General features: G+C 34.5%; 1 protein-coding gene across 6 annotated transcripts in view; it reads right to left on the bottom strand.

The window, feature by feature from the left end:
* The window catches only part of HECTD2 (HECT domain E3 ubiquitin protein ligase 2), a 43,418-nt gene that overhangs the window by 12,549 nt on the left and 14,011 nt on the right, over nt 1-16,858 (bottom strand). For 2 of the 6 annotated variants that reach the window (XR_012650125.1, XM_075026063.1), the window contains exons 4-13: nt 14,860-14,962; nt 13,870-13,959; nt 13,186-13,250; nt 12,067-12,112; nt 10,851-10,960; nt 9,339-9,487; nt 7,663-7,786; nt 5,190-5,286; nt 4,180-4,287; nt 2,169-2,301 (exon numbers count right to left, since the gene is read on the bottom strand). Coding sequence is in view for 3 of the 6 variants with exons in the window: in XM_075026063.1 (XP_074882164.1) it covers nt 2,169-2,301; nt 4,180-4,287; nt 5,190-5,286; nt 7,663-7,786; nt 9,339-9,487; nt 10,851-10,960; nt 12,067-12,112; nt 13,186-13,250; nt 13,870-13,959; nt 14,860-14,962 (1,025 nt within the window). In the remaining 3 variants the exon portion in view is untranslated. Of the gene's footprint in view, nt 1-2,168; nt 2,302-4,179; nt 4,288-4,560; nt 4,914-5,189; nt 5,287-7,662; nt 7,787-9,338; nt 9,488-10,850; nt 10,961-12,066; nt 12,113-12,904; nt 13,046-13,185; nt 13,251-13,869; nt 13,960-14,859; nt 14,963-16,858 lie in introns of those variants that run through there. The other 4 variants (XR_012650126.1, XM_075026064.1, XM_075026065.1 and 1 more) reach the window with 4 other exon arrangements.

The following is a 16,858-nucleotide window of genomic DNA, read 5'->3' as shown; positions in this document are numbered from 1 at the left end:
TTCCAAGGGACAAGAACATTTCTGAACTCCTCCCACATTTGGCTGATAGTTGTATCAATGAAAGAATTTACACTTTAAAGCGAGGAAGCCTGCCAGAGCTGGTGAAAAAAATATTACTCTTGAATGTTTCCAAACTCATCAGTTACCAAGCTCTGCTGACAACACATTTTTACTAACAGAACTGTCAAACTTACAGAACACTTTCTCCAGAATACTTTGTTTCCTATTAAGGTTGTTATCACCAAATGTCATGTCTCCACACAGACCCCTTTTTACTAGAAAAAGGGCTGTAGGCAAATAATGATCTCAGATTTGAATACATATTTATGACTTAAAACTCCTGACCTTTAGAAGGAGTCCTATAAACAACAGAGGACCATGCATTTAAGGGACATGAACACTTCCAGGCAAAGACAGACAAGCTCTTGCATTCTACCAATAACTATCAGGTGTTAAGCTGAAGTCCCTGGAAATCAATGCTTCTAATTTAAAAGCCAGCCTGGGAACACTTTAACCAATTATAACATCAGCAATGTATCCACACATAGCTGAGGAAAGCTGACTTATTTGAGAAACATTAGAGTGGTGGAAAAAACCCACTTAGATCCATCTACAGCAAAAAAACCTTGAACTGCTTGTTTATGAATGCTCATTCATGTCTTCCAATCTCCTGTTTACTCAAAAAAATCTTCCCTTTTTTCCCCTCTTGGGCCTGCAAATATCATTATGGGCTCACAGGTCCTGGTAACAGCAGAGGCAGGCTATTTCATTCAGTCTTACATCTGCTACTATCTCTGCACCTCACTGAAAGACCTTTCTCTCCTGAGAGCATCTCAGACCACTTTAAGAATACTGGCCACACAGATACCCCAAACAGAATATATGATGACAAAGATTAAAGCAAGAACTAAACCTCTACCTATACTAATCACAGAAACAGTGCTAGAACTTGCAGACACTATCAGTGTCTGTCAGTGCATCAATGCAACTATCAGTGCAAATGGAAACCACTGATATGCAGGAGGCCAGGGTCAGCAGTTTGCCAGAACTGAGCACAGTAACAGCATCCAACTGTAGCTACTTACAAAAAACAGGAAAACTCCCTAAACTAGCAATATGAAGACAGCTGAGGGCAGTGTAAAAACAGAAAATGCAGCATGAGAAGAAAGAGGCAAGGATGGCAGGTGACAAATATATTTGGCCTTACCTCCACAATATTTGCTAGACCATCTACTTCAGAGGCTGCTATGTTCCTATTTTGGAGCAGGAATATCATATTCCAATTGCAACCAAACAACATAAAGCTACATGGAAGAAACTTGTACTTAAATCCAAACAAATGGATTCACACATGTACATGTGTGATTTCTAGAAAATTTCCAAGAGCAGACAAGTGTCAGTGTTTCAATGGCTTGCATAACTTTTGCTTATTCTTAGCTTGTTAGTAGGTCTAGCAATTCACTAACACTCACAGAAAACTCGTACGAGTTTTCTACTCATAAGAGAAATAGAAACAACCTTTTCAAAGGCCCTATTCCATTTGAATTATAACAGATATAAGTTATCCTTGTCCTACTCCATAAAAGAGTTGATGAACTTCTCCCATCTGCAGAGAGGTAAATCAAGATCCTGTCTCTGGATAGAGATGGAAACACTGTAACAACACAGATATATCAGAGGAAGAACTTCTAGGAAATTCTACTGCTAGTCTGCTTCGTATCCAATATGCTCACTAGCCTAGGTATATTAACAAACCATAAACATTGAGCCTCCAGTTTCCAAAACAAGTTTTAGCATGACTAAAGCCTTAATAAGCTGAATCCTGATTTTAATTCTAAACCTTTCCATTTATCAGAGATTTGTTGACCCTCTAATTTTGCCATACTACTGAAGTAAAATCTCAGTTTTTCAGCAATGTTTGAACCTCCTTGTCAAGAGCCAGTATCTTCAAAACTTTTCAAGTACTTCCCACTCTCTTACACCTTCCTCTGTGCCAAAACTTTTTCTCATCTATATACAATTCTAACTTGCCTGCTTTTGTTTTTACATCAGTTAGTAACTGGTCTGCCTAATACTAGATTAATGAAGAATTCTTATCCATCACTATTTTAATAATTTAAAATGAACAAATTTTCTTGTTGTACTTAAGAACATTTATGAGGACTCACCATAATCTGGGTGAAAAATCTGGCGAATCAGAAGAAGAAACCATTCTTTTGTCAGGCCACCCATATCAAGACCAGCTTCCCCTACAAATGTGACTTTCAACTTCTTTTTCAGATCTGCCCTCTTCCTTGCTAGCTATTGCAAAACAGGTAGGGAAGAAGAAAAAGAAGATTTAACATATTGTCACTACCTCTAGGCATAGAGAACACGTCTCTCTGTCTCTACCACTCTTGATTTGTTTAAACTAGTAATTTGCTTCATCTCCTACTAATAGGTCAAAACTATATTAAAACAATGATTGAATTGCAGAAGCAAAACAATCATAACTACTTGACATCATCAACTACCTTGCATATGGTGCCACTCTCTAGGATTAAAAAGAAGTTAGGTGGTACGCAAACAGACTTTTAATAAGCTACTAGATACAATGAACTGAGACTGTCTGAAATATTTTGGACTTATATAATTTTTACCTACACAGAAGACATTCTGCCAGGAAGAAATGATAGATTAAAAAAAAAAAAAAAAAAAAAAGAATCAGACATCCTCTAGAGATATTTAGAAATAAGGAGGTAGCTAAAACTTTCAATATTTGGACACCATTCTGTTCAGCATAAGATACCTGCCAGCAAGTATCAGCTGTTTTGTAAAACTGTTTTTTTAGATAACTGTAACAAGCTCTTTTCATTCCTTTGTCCTAAGAGACAGCATTTCATCCAGGTATGCAAAAGACCTGCAAAGAATTAGATTACAGCCTTTCACGATCAGCAGTGATCTTTCAGATCAAGTCCCTGTACAATTTTTCTTTAAATCATTAATTACTAGCCAGGTCCAGAGAAAGTGTTTAAACCAGTCAGGAAGATGCATGTACTAAATAATTTCTCTGTTGTTAGCTGCTCAAGTAAATTCCTGCTGCACAAATTTCATAACTATTTGTATTATTTGATACAAACTATCTATTAGCTGAAGTGATTTTCCCTTGCAAATTAATATTTTTAAATTTGAAATACAAATAACACATCTTTCCTCTACTTTCCATTTCCCACAATTTTGAGAATATGGATAATATTATACATTCTTACTCATCCTTGAGATGGGCAGAAGAAAACATAAAAAATAAATAGGAGAATATTTTGGCTATCAGAACTCTTGAAGTTGCTCTTGGTTATTTCAATGTGGTAAAAAAAACCCTACAATGCCTGAAAGAAAGCAGTATTACCACTCATATTTCTTCTATCTTAGGAGAGAAGGCTGAAATGGACAGGTTTTAATCTAGGAAAAAAAAAGTTTAAACTTATATTTTCTGAACATGAGTAATCAGAATTTGTTTTGTCTTGTTTCCACTACTTGGACTTATTTTTCAACATCATCATCCTGTTTTTGGTGTTGAGAAAGAGTAGGGAACGAGATTTCATTAAATAAAGTTAATTAGCAAGGTTCAGTGGATACTGAAGAATTGCCTACTTTAATGGACACATCTGTTTCATTTCTAAAAAAGGAAAAGTTACATTTAATGATGTGATGAATTAGTTAAAATCAAGATAAGAACTTAAGAAAGCCTAAAATAATTCTTATATGATGGAGAAGTTAGTGAAGGAAAAGAATAAAAGTATTCCAAGAATTAGAACAGAACAAACTCATTAGTGATTAATCACTTACTATTCATGCTCCTATCATGGAACCAAGTTCTACATAACCTGATAATTATGCACTATATTCTTAAGACAAAAATGGCAGACACAAATACATACTGCGTGGCATGCGAACATGTATGTTTATTATGGGCCTAGCTATGGAGCAGTATGAGGGCAGAAAATAAAGTTCAGAATGTCTAACTCAATCCATTCTGCAGCACTGGTATTGTGACAGTATTTCAGTTCTTTTTATTTAGTATTACACAGTTATATTCCAAATCTCTTAGCGCAGACAGATTTAAATATGACTTACCAAACTGAAATCTAAGTGCAATAGCTATTCTGCAGCAACACACCATTTAATTAGATTTTTTGTTACCTCATCAAGTGAATCACTAACAAGGTGTGTCCTCCTCACTTTCACATTTAGGAACAACATATTCATGTCAGGTTTCTGTCTGCGAGAGACTTTATCCACAAGGCTTTGCTAGTTGAATGAAAAAGAAACATCATACATGCAGTATCTTTATTTAAAAAACAAAGTGCCACACTTCTTAAATGTAAAAAGTCCTTAGTATCTTGCATTAAAGACATTACCCTAATACAATAGCTGCTTCAATATCTTCTAAGAGATGGAGCAATTTCTTTTCTACTGCAGATAGCATTTACAGCATATTCGAACTAACTTATCAGTAAGTTCAACAAGAAGGCAGCAATTGTGCAGCAACCTTTTAAACTCCCCAAATAGTTAAAAACATACCCATAAGATTCTGGAGACTGGCTTGTGCTTTACTTAGCTATTCACAAGACACATCCAGCAAGACAGGAATGGATGGCTGGTGGTGCTGTCACATTGAGCACTGAGGAAACCAGTTATCACCTAGCACCTGAAGAAAATTACCACTGGGGGAGGCAGACAATGCCTCTTTCAAAACAGAAGAGGCCACCCAGAAGCAGTACCTCTTCTGTGACTTGTGAGCATACAGTTGCATTTTGGTCTTCCATGACAACATATCTTCACAGAATAAAATAGGAAACAGTCCAAAATTCTCATGGAATTTTTCTTCCTTAATTATCTTGTTAATTTAACATGCTAGCACATTACGCTGGTTTCTCAAAAAAGAAAAAAGAGTAAAAATTACTGTAACTCTTTTTCTACAACACTGGAATTTCTAAGCATCCTGAAACTAAGCACATTAAAATAAAAAATACTGAGAGAATCCAGCATGGACATTTGTAGACTATTAATAGTAAAATGGCTCAAGTTCTTTTTCAGAGTAGTCCGAAATGCTAGAAATTGTGATGAAAGGCCGTATGTAATATCAATCTAACAAAAACTTACAAAATACCAATGGATGAGACACAAACATTTACCACTAAATGACTTACCCGTGCAATACTTATCATCTGTTGTTCTGAATCCCTTTGAATAATAACTTTTTTTGCCGCTATAGAAATAATAAATGGGTATTGACAGAAAGAAAACCTAACAGTAAGAGAAAAGAAGAGAAAATATTTCCTTTTTAGCAGCTAGCATATTATTGTCTTTTTAAGAATATAGGAATGAATCTTTGCATTATCATTCAGTAATTACCTTCCCTCCACTGACAGTAATTTGCAAATAGCTGCTGGGTTTTTTGTGTTGTATACATAGATACTCAATTCAGTTATTTGCAAATACTACTAGAAATTGTGATTAGTAATAATACTTACCCTCAATAAAGCTCCTTTTTATTGTTTATCATTATCAACAGACCAAATAAAAACCATTCATCTTCTGCTTTAAATACTAAATCTTAATGGTTACACTGAATTAAAGAAAATGATAATATCTTTTTATTTAATACAAGAAAAACAGCTCAGTGCAGCATTCTTAGGTACACAGTAGAAATACTTCTGGTTTGACTTATTTGCTGCAGAACTGATTTTCAAAGGAACTGATTTTCCACAGGTCCTTCAGATCTAACCCGGGGTTACAAGTGTGTAGGACTTCTAAAATATCAGATCACAGCCACATTCCACTGCAATAAAATAATACAAATAATTTTGAAAAACTTCAGAAATAATCAAGGTAAAAGATTTTTTTGTTACTGGTTATTTCGCTAAGTTTTTTGTTGCTTTAGCTCACACATCACCTAGCAGTTCATAATGAAATACCCAGACCTTCAGACTCTATGTGTGTATCTTCAATCCAGACTGCATGTGCACCCCAAATCCTAATCCTGCCTGTGAGAAGCTCTGGATTCTAATGTCTTTAGGAAAGAAAGGAAAATGAGGAAAAATATTCTCACTTGGTCTCCTGGAAATCCTAATCCAAAATGTTTTACCAAGGAGTGTTGATTTAGTTCGAAGAATTATGTATTTCAAAATATTTCACATGAAAGGTAAACCAGGACTTGCTCCTACTTGGCATTCTTAGTTCTACGCATATAGTCTTGTGATTCTTTGTTGGATATTTTTTGTTGTTGTTTATTTGGTTTTTTTAAGGGGAACAACACAGAGTTAAAAGATGTAAAATTGAAAGGAAGCGTGGTTGTAACAAAGTAAAAGAATTAAATTTACTTTAAGAATAATACAGCTAGTCTGCACTTCAGCTACTCCAGAAATTATGTATCAAGCAAACTTTGTTTTGATATATATTGAATTCCCAGTGTCCCAGCTAAGTGAAAAGAACTGGAGCAGGTGGAAATCTCACAGCTCTCTTATAAGTTTGAATGATGTGGGTGCCAAAACAGCCAGATGGTGCCAATGAAAAAAAAAACCAAAAAACCAAAAAAGACAATTTGAAGCTCAGCAGTATTCAGATTCCAATGCTTTGACTGAGACTATGCAAAGCCTACTGTACATTTATGGCTATCATGAGTCATGGGTTTTGGTGGGGTTTTTTTTGTTTTTGTTTTTTTGGGGGTTGTTTTTTTTTGTTTTGTTTTGTTTTGTTTTTTTAGTTCTTCCCAAGCAGAATATCAGGTATCAGACAGAAACCTAACGTAAAATACCTACTTTGGTGGAGCAAATTATGCTCTCCAATTTTTCCTCAACTGCTGCTAAAGGCAAGGAAAATTGCACATGCAATAAACAAACATCTACATTTGGATTGCTGATGTCTTAAATTAGCTAACTGAAAAGTCTTGAAATATGGGGAAATTTTAATTGATCTTGTGATTCAAGCTGTAAAGACTGAGTGATACATACTGATATGCTGAAAAATACAGCTATACAAAATAAAATTTTAATTAGGAAAATGTTAATAAGATTTTAAACTTTAGCAGAAAGATGAAATGCCTGTTTCTCTAGATGTTTCTAAATCATACTGCTGGCTGACTCTCACAAGAAGAGAAATACCTTTGCAAGCTTTGAGTCTGTAAAGATTTAACTTCTGTGTTTATTTTCATGTAACAGAAATAGTACAATTGATTTCACTGGAACAAATATGATCGAAGCCACATATATACAGGTAATTAGATACATTTTCATCATCAAGTGGTAAGTATGCACACAACACCACTTTCTATGAATATATTGGAGGATAAAATATGTTTGTAGTAAAACACAATTAGAAGTCTATGCCAATAAATAAAACACTCGTATTATTATCATCTATATTTTATTTCTTTTCTCCAGTTTGCAAAGGCAGAATGAGGTTTATTACAGTCAATCTCGCATCCATGCAGTAGCAAGTGTAGCAAATAGCAGCTATCCTATGTTTTTCCAATAAAATACAGTATTTAATGTGGCTATATATACACACATAAAGGGTATACATACACACACTATATATACACTATATATGACAGATATACACAGTGTAGATACACTGCTTTGAAATACTACTTAACAAGAAACAACCAGTTATTCCTCTTACCTGTGAGAATTTCCGTAACATTGCCAGTTATGATATTCTTCCATAAGATCAATATGATCAAGTGTAGAATTATAGAAATCCGTATATGAAATAAGAGGAGGACTGACCAGACTATTTGCAGCATCTACAATAAACCAACAAAAGTCTTAAAATACTGCCTGGATTTGGCGCATCTGTTTTCTAGGTATCCTGAGCACCAGTGACCTCAGAAACTTTAAGCCAAATCAGCTACTAATAACTTTGTCTCAGTTTTAGCTACAGCTAGAATTACAGCTATAACATAACACCATATGACATGGTATTAATTGCTGCAGGAAATAGTAAACCCCTAGTTCAGCCCATTTACGATAAGAGAACCTCCATTTGACTCTAGCCCACTTAATGATATACACTAAGTTAAGGTTTCATGGATAAAGAATGCTATGTTCTGCTAAAATCAATGAAAAAGCAGTTTGATAGATGGATTTCTTAAACACCTTCATTTAATTTCAAATATAACTATGCATGTAACATCTACATGCTTTCCAGTTAACAATAATCTTTTTGATAATGACTGTTTGAGTTGGATGCCTGTTTGCAAAAGGGATGGAGAGGAAGGGGCACAAAACATAGTATGCAAAGGTACACCTATTTCCTCAGGTAACTACTATACCATCTAGATTCACCAGCACAAAAATTAAGTACTTGACCAAGTGAAGAAAATCAATTCACATTTAAGCTGCCTATGTCATTATGTAATATTCACATAATATCAAATAGCTAATAAGTTTTCTCTATTTGCACTTAAACGTAAGTTAATTTTGATCAAAGTAGTGTATTTTGAATTACTAAATATCCCTTTTCCGAGAATTAAGGAATTAGCAACTCTTTCATAGATGACTAAACAACATGTCTTGGTTTCAGATACAGTTGAGCTTATGTGTCTAAAATGTTGCTCTGGACAGGCAGGGCTGTATAGAATGCTTTTAAATAAAAGTATTAAGTTGACAGTGAAATAAAACCATCCTTATTCCAAACTTAATTTTCCATTGGTGGTTTTCTCCTAGAAAGGAGAAAGGGTTTTTACCCCTTGAGAAAAGGGGACTGACCTTAAGCCTCCATTTCCATAGTATATGTTCTAATCATTAAGCTATTGGGCATGAGTTGAGGAGGTTTGCATTTGCAATGGTTTAATTTGCTGTGCTCTATGTTGAACTGGACAGGGATTTACTTTAAGCTGTAGTTCTGGACTCAATAGGCATATGCATTGCCTAACTTCTCTTAGATGCGAAATACTTCTGTGGGGGGTAAGCCAGGTACAGAAGAAATTCTGGTAATTACACATTTAAAACAGTTTCTTTTATAAATCTAAGGGAAACCTTAACCATTGGTTACTTCTGTGGGTTTTTGTTTGAATGATCTTCAGTTGTTACAGGAAAATGATGCATAGCAATTACCCTCTACTGGAAAGCAAGTATGAAGACTTGCCAGTAAAAGATGTTTTTTGTTGCTTACTACTTTTCAGCATTTTATTGTAGTTCATACTGTGCCACCATCATTGTCAGTCTCTCCCAGAAGAGGAGAGGTATAAACTATTCCCTGCCCCCCCCATGTATATAATAGACACATGAATGTACATATGTACATATATATACATACACATACATATGCATACACAGTTCAAGAAAAATACCTACTAAATAAAGCCAGGACTTTGGCTGCTGATGGAATCCACCAGGTACATTTCACCATAGGTGGAAACTCTTCAGGTTTTGCAGGAAAGAGGCGTAAAGAAATAAATTGCAGTAACCTGTCCACCAGCTGCTTGAACCTCCTCTGTGAAATCCTAAAACAAATATGCTGCAGTTACTCTCATGTGATCACTGTCCACACTAGAGTTTATATTATCAGATTTCAATGTTATTTTTTAAAAAACATGCTTTTGCCCTGTACATAAAAACAAAATTCTAAATATGAAGTCTGAAGAAGCATGCTTTTAAATATTGCCACACAGCAATGCTCTTCAGTGCACGCCAAACTATGCTTTTTGGTATCTGTGATATATTAAAAAAAAAAAAAAAATGCAATAGAATCATTACTTGTCCTTGACTTTTAGTAAACAAGAAGAAAACAAAAATCCTTAGCTATTTCACTCCACAATCTGAATACTGAGGAATCCTGAATTTTTTGTTTTGAGATACTTAGTCCTATTGAATAAAGAGTGGAAAGTACTTCATACACCTGTGACGAGTGCACATTTTAAATTATGTGCTGCACAACTTCCATAATATCACAACAAAACACATATATGTGTGGATACATTAAAGCATCCTTTCCTAAAGAGCTCTCCTATTTTAATAGTTTAGATTTCTAATACATGTTTTAAGAATAAAAACATCAATACCCCTATTGCATCCTTAACCAAGAGGCTAAACCTTATTTTGTAAACACTGATTCAAATGAAATCATATATTACCACAATTTTAAGCAAATCTAGACATATTACAAGGTGGGGGAGGGAAATATAATTTCCATCCTTGCAGAGAAGAAAGTCCTTTAGTAACAGATTCCCTAGGAGATAAGGTAATTGTGAATATGGCCACTCAAACTTTATTTTTTACCCCAGACTGAACTTTTTGTACAGTCATTATAAGGAAGGTAACATGCATACCAACATAAAAGCCACTCTTTGGGCAGTTATAGCCATATGACCTTATTAGTGAGGTGCTATTAGACTTATTTCAATTAATTAAAATCTAATGCCCTAACTACACTCTCTCACACCTCTATTACACTACAAAGCAGGGACTCATTTTCATTTGTGGTTTTTACACAATACAGTAAAGTTACAGTATCTTTTGCAAATTATGCAAGATAAATGTTTATTTAAACAAAGATCATAAAGATGTTTGTATTAATAATACTGTTTAAACATGTATCTAAAAAATTTACATACATAAGTTATTTTGCAATTAAGGCTTTTTTGCATAAAGATATTAATTTTTATATATTATATACAGTTTGCATCTATAAATCAGTATCACTTAGTAGACTATGTCCAAATGTACTTTGAAAACAACAAAAACAATCTCTTTAGTCAATTAAATTAACTTTCATATAATTTATAAAACAGTCAACATCAATGGAAACACAGTAACAATTGTAATCCTAAAATGGAATTTTTAGTTTTATTTTTTTATTTTTTTTACTTTTTAGACCAGTGCACTAGGAAATGATGGTCAGCTTCTGTTAAGGCTGCTATCTGTCTTAGCAAGTGAGCATAGATGACATAAGTAGAAGTGTTACTAAATTGAGGATTCTGAAAAAGATTAAAAAAATGTGTTAGGTTAATAAACTGCATAAAGGGAAAAAAGTCATCAGGATTTTTTTCTTACGCTTGTTGCCAATAAATTACGCAGGAAAGGAATTTACAAAATTGCTGTGACAGTGGTAAAACTATGAAAAAAAAAAGAATGGAAACTTCTAGTCAAATAAAAAATACATAACTTCTATATTGTAAAACTATGATTTTTTTGTTTCAAAAGAAAGCCCGCAGGTAATAAAGGCAGTACTCAATATATTTTTTTGGATTATCATTTACTGTGTAGCACATAAATTACACTCCTCCGAGTGATGTGCTTTCCGTCTCAGTAATAAAGATTCTCATAGCTTCTGTCTCCCTGCACATCAATCCAAACTTATTTTCCCTCTTACATATGAGTTCACACATTCCCACTTTTCAGCAGGATATATTCCTTATAATTCACAGCTAGTATACCACCCCAGAGAATAAAACTGTTGCCTCAAAAACCTACATTTCCATCCAACCCTCTCAAATAACAGCAAAAACCTCTCCTTGTATGGAGAGGTGTTATCTACACTGGCAAAATTTAAAGGGGAAATTCACTATAAATGCAAATCAACTATAGCAGCAAAGGTAATAGGTTAACACAGACAGAAATCAGACAATGTAGCTGGTCAGATAGACTGGAGGGAGTCTACTGGATAAAATGCAACACTGAAGAAAGTTACAGCAATATCAAAAAGTGCATATACTGAAACTTTCTGGAAAGATCAGAGTTACAGCATACCAATAAAGCACATCTGGGAATAAGGAAGAAATAAGAACAAATAAGCTGGTAAAACATTTGTTCTTTCAACCCACAAAATGATAGGAAACAATTACACGTCTGTTAGTTCTTAGTTTTAATCTATGCAACCTTTCCCCATCAACAACCTTCCATTAAGCTCCCATTCCCATCATGCATACCCTACACTTCTCCCATAATTTAATACGTTCTTATAACAGGAAATTAAATGTGAAGTATCGCAGCTATACAAAGTACCTTGTTTGCATAGTATACTGGTTTATAGATTATAAGTTAAGCAGACATATACTTAAATAAAAATACTGTATTTTCTTACCTGTAAAAGTATACAGTATGCTCTAAGATCATCTTTTGTTCGTGGTCTATGAATGAATGAAATAATAAGCAAAACTAAATGTATACATCATAAAGGCACATTAAGAGTAGTGAAATCATGCACCCTATGATTTAACTTTGCTTCACCAATACACATAGAATACCAAATTTAAAGATCTTCACTGCTCTCAGAAACTGAAAAGGACACTTAAAGATTCTGACTACTCTCTAAAGGCAGTAGGCTATTTTAGCATCTGTCTTTTGTGGCATAACACAAGAGAGAAGGAAAAAACAAAAAGTCAGAATTGAAGAGTAAGAGGTGTTCCAAAGAGGGAAGTCCATGCTGTTGCCTATCTCGGGTGACACCACTGAAGAGTCTATTTGTCCCATCTTTGGTATTTCCTGCCAGAATTCTCCATACACTTCTACCACTGCAGCCTCTGTACTTTGCTGTTTAACTCCTTCAAAGCTTTTACATAACCACAAATACACATGCAGCAACAGCACAGAAAAGGTAGTATAAGGTGGAGGAAGAAACAGCCAAGGGCTGTGTCACAGGCGAGTCCCAACAATGCACTGTCTCTCGCTCTATCTTTTTGCAAATCAAACTATGCATTCTTACTTCTATTACTTCTTGCTAAAATGTCATCCCCAAACCTCCTGCCTTTGGGCTATCCCTTTCTGCATCCTGCACTGCCCTTTCTATGCTGTTGCCACACATGAACGGTACTGTGAAGTAAACTTCCGATCAAGGAATTATCGAGGTTAAAACATCCTACTTGCTGTTGGGGTGTGGGCGGGGAGAATATGATTTACTCTAGATAAATTCCTTAATTCACCTCGCAGTTCAGATGCCCGAAAGATTGCCCTGGCAACAAGCAGCTGAGATTTTGTGGGGGGATATAAGGCTGTGTGTGGGTCTGCCTCTCAGAGGTTCAATGTCAGCTTACACTGTTCAGGATACATTTCAGCAGATTTGCCTGCCAAAAGGAGACATGTTCTTATGAGTCAAGTAAGTTGTATCAGAACATTTTCTTTCTTTGGCTAAAACAATAAAGACAAAACATATATCAGTTGTAAGTGCTGGCACAGCACTAATGCAAACATTAGTTATAATTACCCTTTCCATTCTTGTAGCAGACCATTAATTATTCCTTTTAGGACTGATTTCTGAACATCTTGAGGCTATGAAAAAAGGAAAAAAAAAACGTATCTGATGTAATTATACATACTCTATACAAGATATTGTACAAACATGCAAGTTTGCTTTGCTCATAATTCAAGCCAGCTAAGAAATCTTTGCGTTATGATGCTGACCTCCTAAGTATCTTTCCTTGCAGACTATTAGCTGAGGCCTGGAGTTGTGCTAACAGTGGCTTTCAATGCTTTAAACAACTTAAAAACTGTAAATACAATTTCTAAACTGTAAATACAATTTCTAAATTTCTCCCGTCCTTTGTTTACTAGGCATAGTACCTACTTTTTGCTACCCCCATCCTCCTATTTTCCTTACTTCCCACCGTACAGTGTCCCATCACAGTCATATCTTGCAAGTGGTTTTTTGAGATCTACCACAGCACAAACTGTGCATTACTCGTAGCAAAAATTTCCTCCTCTTTTACTAGAGCAGTTTTCATAATTCTATGGCAATTCTCATGGGACCATTTTAAGTATGTTTTGAGAGATTCTTCAGAAATCATGCCTATCTGAGAAAAACTTTTGGTATAAATTGCTTTTTAACATATTTCTTTGCTGAAATAATTGTTACAATGTTTTAAAACATGAATTCTTTTCTTCTACTTACAGTATTTAATAAGGCATCATAGACAACATTCACAAATTTTGCATTGATTCCAGAGTCCTCAATGGTATTAAGTGGAGGATTGGTATCTTTCTGTAAGTTAGATAATACAGGAAGCATTTTGGTTTTGAAACGTTTTGAATATTTTAGCTATCTTTGGAAAAAAAAAAGTTTAACAGTAAGTGTAAACAAAACACATACAGGTACAACTATTTATTTTCCTTATCGAAACATAAGAATCTAAGTTGCTTTTATTAATATTCGAAAGATGAAGCTAAATAACAGTAATCCTACACATTGGTGATATCCTTGTAACTCCATTACATTGTTGTGCTATTTTAAAAATGTAAGAGAGTTTCAAATAATGAATTACATCAAATTTTCATCTTCCATCTTTGTTATCCATCATCATCAGACAAGACCAACAAAATCATAAGCAATCAATATTTAAGTAACTAAAAGTCACAGGTTATTTTATCTAGGTTCATATTAAATATCATGAGCATGGTTTGCTCTGTAATAGGCAGAAAATATTAATTTGGCATGAATTCAGAAAGTTTTCACACACAAATATGATCTTTCCCAAGGAAAACTGAGTATGCCATCCCAACACAAGAACAGCTATACTACTTGAGCCTGTATCACACATTTTTTTAGGGACAGGGAATTTCTGTTTCCGGATTTGCCTGGGTCTCCGTATTAGCTGCATTAGCTTACACATTTTTAAACTGTAGTTTGTTTAGAAAGTACCTACGCAGTCATAGTGTCACAAAAAGAACTACGTACTGCCATTTTAAAGCTCCACATACACTTGAAATATAGTTGCTTAAACTGGAATCAATAAATCAATGAAATAACAGATTGTTGAACAAAGGCAGGTGAGATCATGGCAAAATGAGTAAACAGCTGCAAGCCTTTAACTGATGTTTTTGTAAACAGTTTGAAGATACAAAGAACTGTAAGTACCAAATAGTATTATGAATTATTTTCTACCTTAAATGCAGCATTTATCTCCAGGAAAGAATCAAATGTTGTAGAATAAAAATCATGTACAGCTTTCCAATCTCCTGATGACTTAGCCTTTTCCACATCATCCCTAGAAAGAATATTTTAAAATATTGGTAATACAAGGGTTCAGTCTTCCCAACCACTTAAACTTTAGACTGCACTGTAACTCTAAGCTTTCCTCACTATGCACACTTAGAAGACAGACAAGTATAATATCAGTATCTTTCTAACATCTTCCTTGTCATTTTAAGATCATGGTATAACAAGAGAACAAAAGTATAGTTTGTGTTTGATACACCTGAGCAATGTCTCTTATTCAGAATGTTAATTCATGGTGTCACAGTTCAGTATGTTAAGACAAATAATTAGCAGAACAGAATTACTCTGATGATACACTGACATGATAAAATTTCTGAGACTAATCTATTTAAGTATGCAGGCTCCTAAACTAGTCAAATTCATTATCATCTGTACAAAATTTTATTTCTGTTCAAATTTTTCAAATAAAACCTAATCCTTGTATGCAACTGTACACATTCCTTAAGGGGACAACAAAATCTATGGATTTACTCTTAAAGTCCTTTTAAGTATTGAACCTTAAAGAAAGTATCTGTATATGAAATTTTGTGTAATATCATACCTTTAAAACAAACAAAAAAAACCCCAGCCAACCTTTGAAGCAGAATTTTATTTTAGCTGTCTACTATGCTCGTGATACAAAACCCAGTTTGCTCCCCCCTGATCATTTCTTTGTACTAGATATTTAAAAAAAAGTTATCAGTGGGACATACCAAAAATGCTAATGACTTTTTAATACTTTACTTGAAAGAATAAAATTCTTGTTAATTACATAATTAGGCAGCAGTCAATAGGTACAAAATTCTGAATATGGAAAAAATTTCAGCTCTTCAGATCACCTGAATACCAGCAAAGGATCACCTACCTCTTGTCAAATTCTCTTCTATACCTGTTTCCTTTTCCACCAAATACACACACTGACTAATCAAAAAGCATTCCTTTTCCTCACTGAATGCACAAAATCTTAAACACTGAAAAAAGCAATGAATATTATATGCTCATACATCTCTTGGAGCAACTGTGATTTTTTTTTTTTCCCATCTGTTTGAAAAATAGAAGAATCGGGCTTCTTCCTAGGAACAGTTCACTCCATTTCCTGACCAAGATTATCCTACTGTAAAACACTTGAGGGTATTACAGCAGCATAATTCTGCTCTGTGGGTGCTAAAGCTAAAAAAAAACCACCCCAAAACCAAAAAAACCCCCAAACCCAACAAAAAAACCCCAAACATAAAAAACCACAACTTTCAAAGAATTAGTAAATACCACTCTCAGAACACATCCACACTAAAGAAACGCTCTGCCAATATATATGTTCACAAATTGCAGGCAGAATCCTCTAGTATAGACACACCCTATGCCATTAGTTTTTCAACAAGGTTATGCCATTTCCTGAAATGACAGTGTCAACATCACAATTTTTGGGAACATAGCTATGTTAAGTAGAGAAAAAATGTTCCCTATTGCCTTGTGCCCACAGCGAAACAAGCAAAGCTGGCAAAACTTTGTGGTGTAGACCTGACATCAGGGAAACAGGCTATACGAGTTAAAAACAATTCAGGTGGTTTCCCTGGGAACTTCTGCGAGCCTAGCTAAGCTGATCAAGCATCATGTGCCAAGTATCATAACAGTGCTGGAAGAAATCTAATGCAGATACATTTTTGCTTAAGGGTCTGTACTGATCTGGAAAAACAGAAGTGGAACACAAGACAGTATTTCACATCAATTCTACTTCTAGCTAAATCAGTGTTACAGGGCAGCAACACAAATATTGTCTGCACAGACTCTTTAATCTTGAAACTCTTCTTACTTAGACAAAGCATAGTGCCTCTCACAGAGAAGTGATAGAATAGTTTACACTTATGCTGCTTAAAATTGTGGTCACATAAGCAGCAAGGATACATGA

Source organism: Buteo buteo, chromosome 4 (genome assembly GCF_964188355.1).
Source record: "Buteo buteo chromosome 4, bButBut1.hap1.1, whole genome shotgun sequence".
Classification (NCBI taxonomy): domain Eukaryota; kingdom Metazoa; phylum Chordata; class Aves; order Accipitriformes; family Accipitridae; genus Buteo; species Buteo buteo.
Note: the sequence above shows the minus strand (reverse complement) of the source record. Positions and strands in the feature narration are given on the sequence as shown.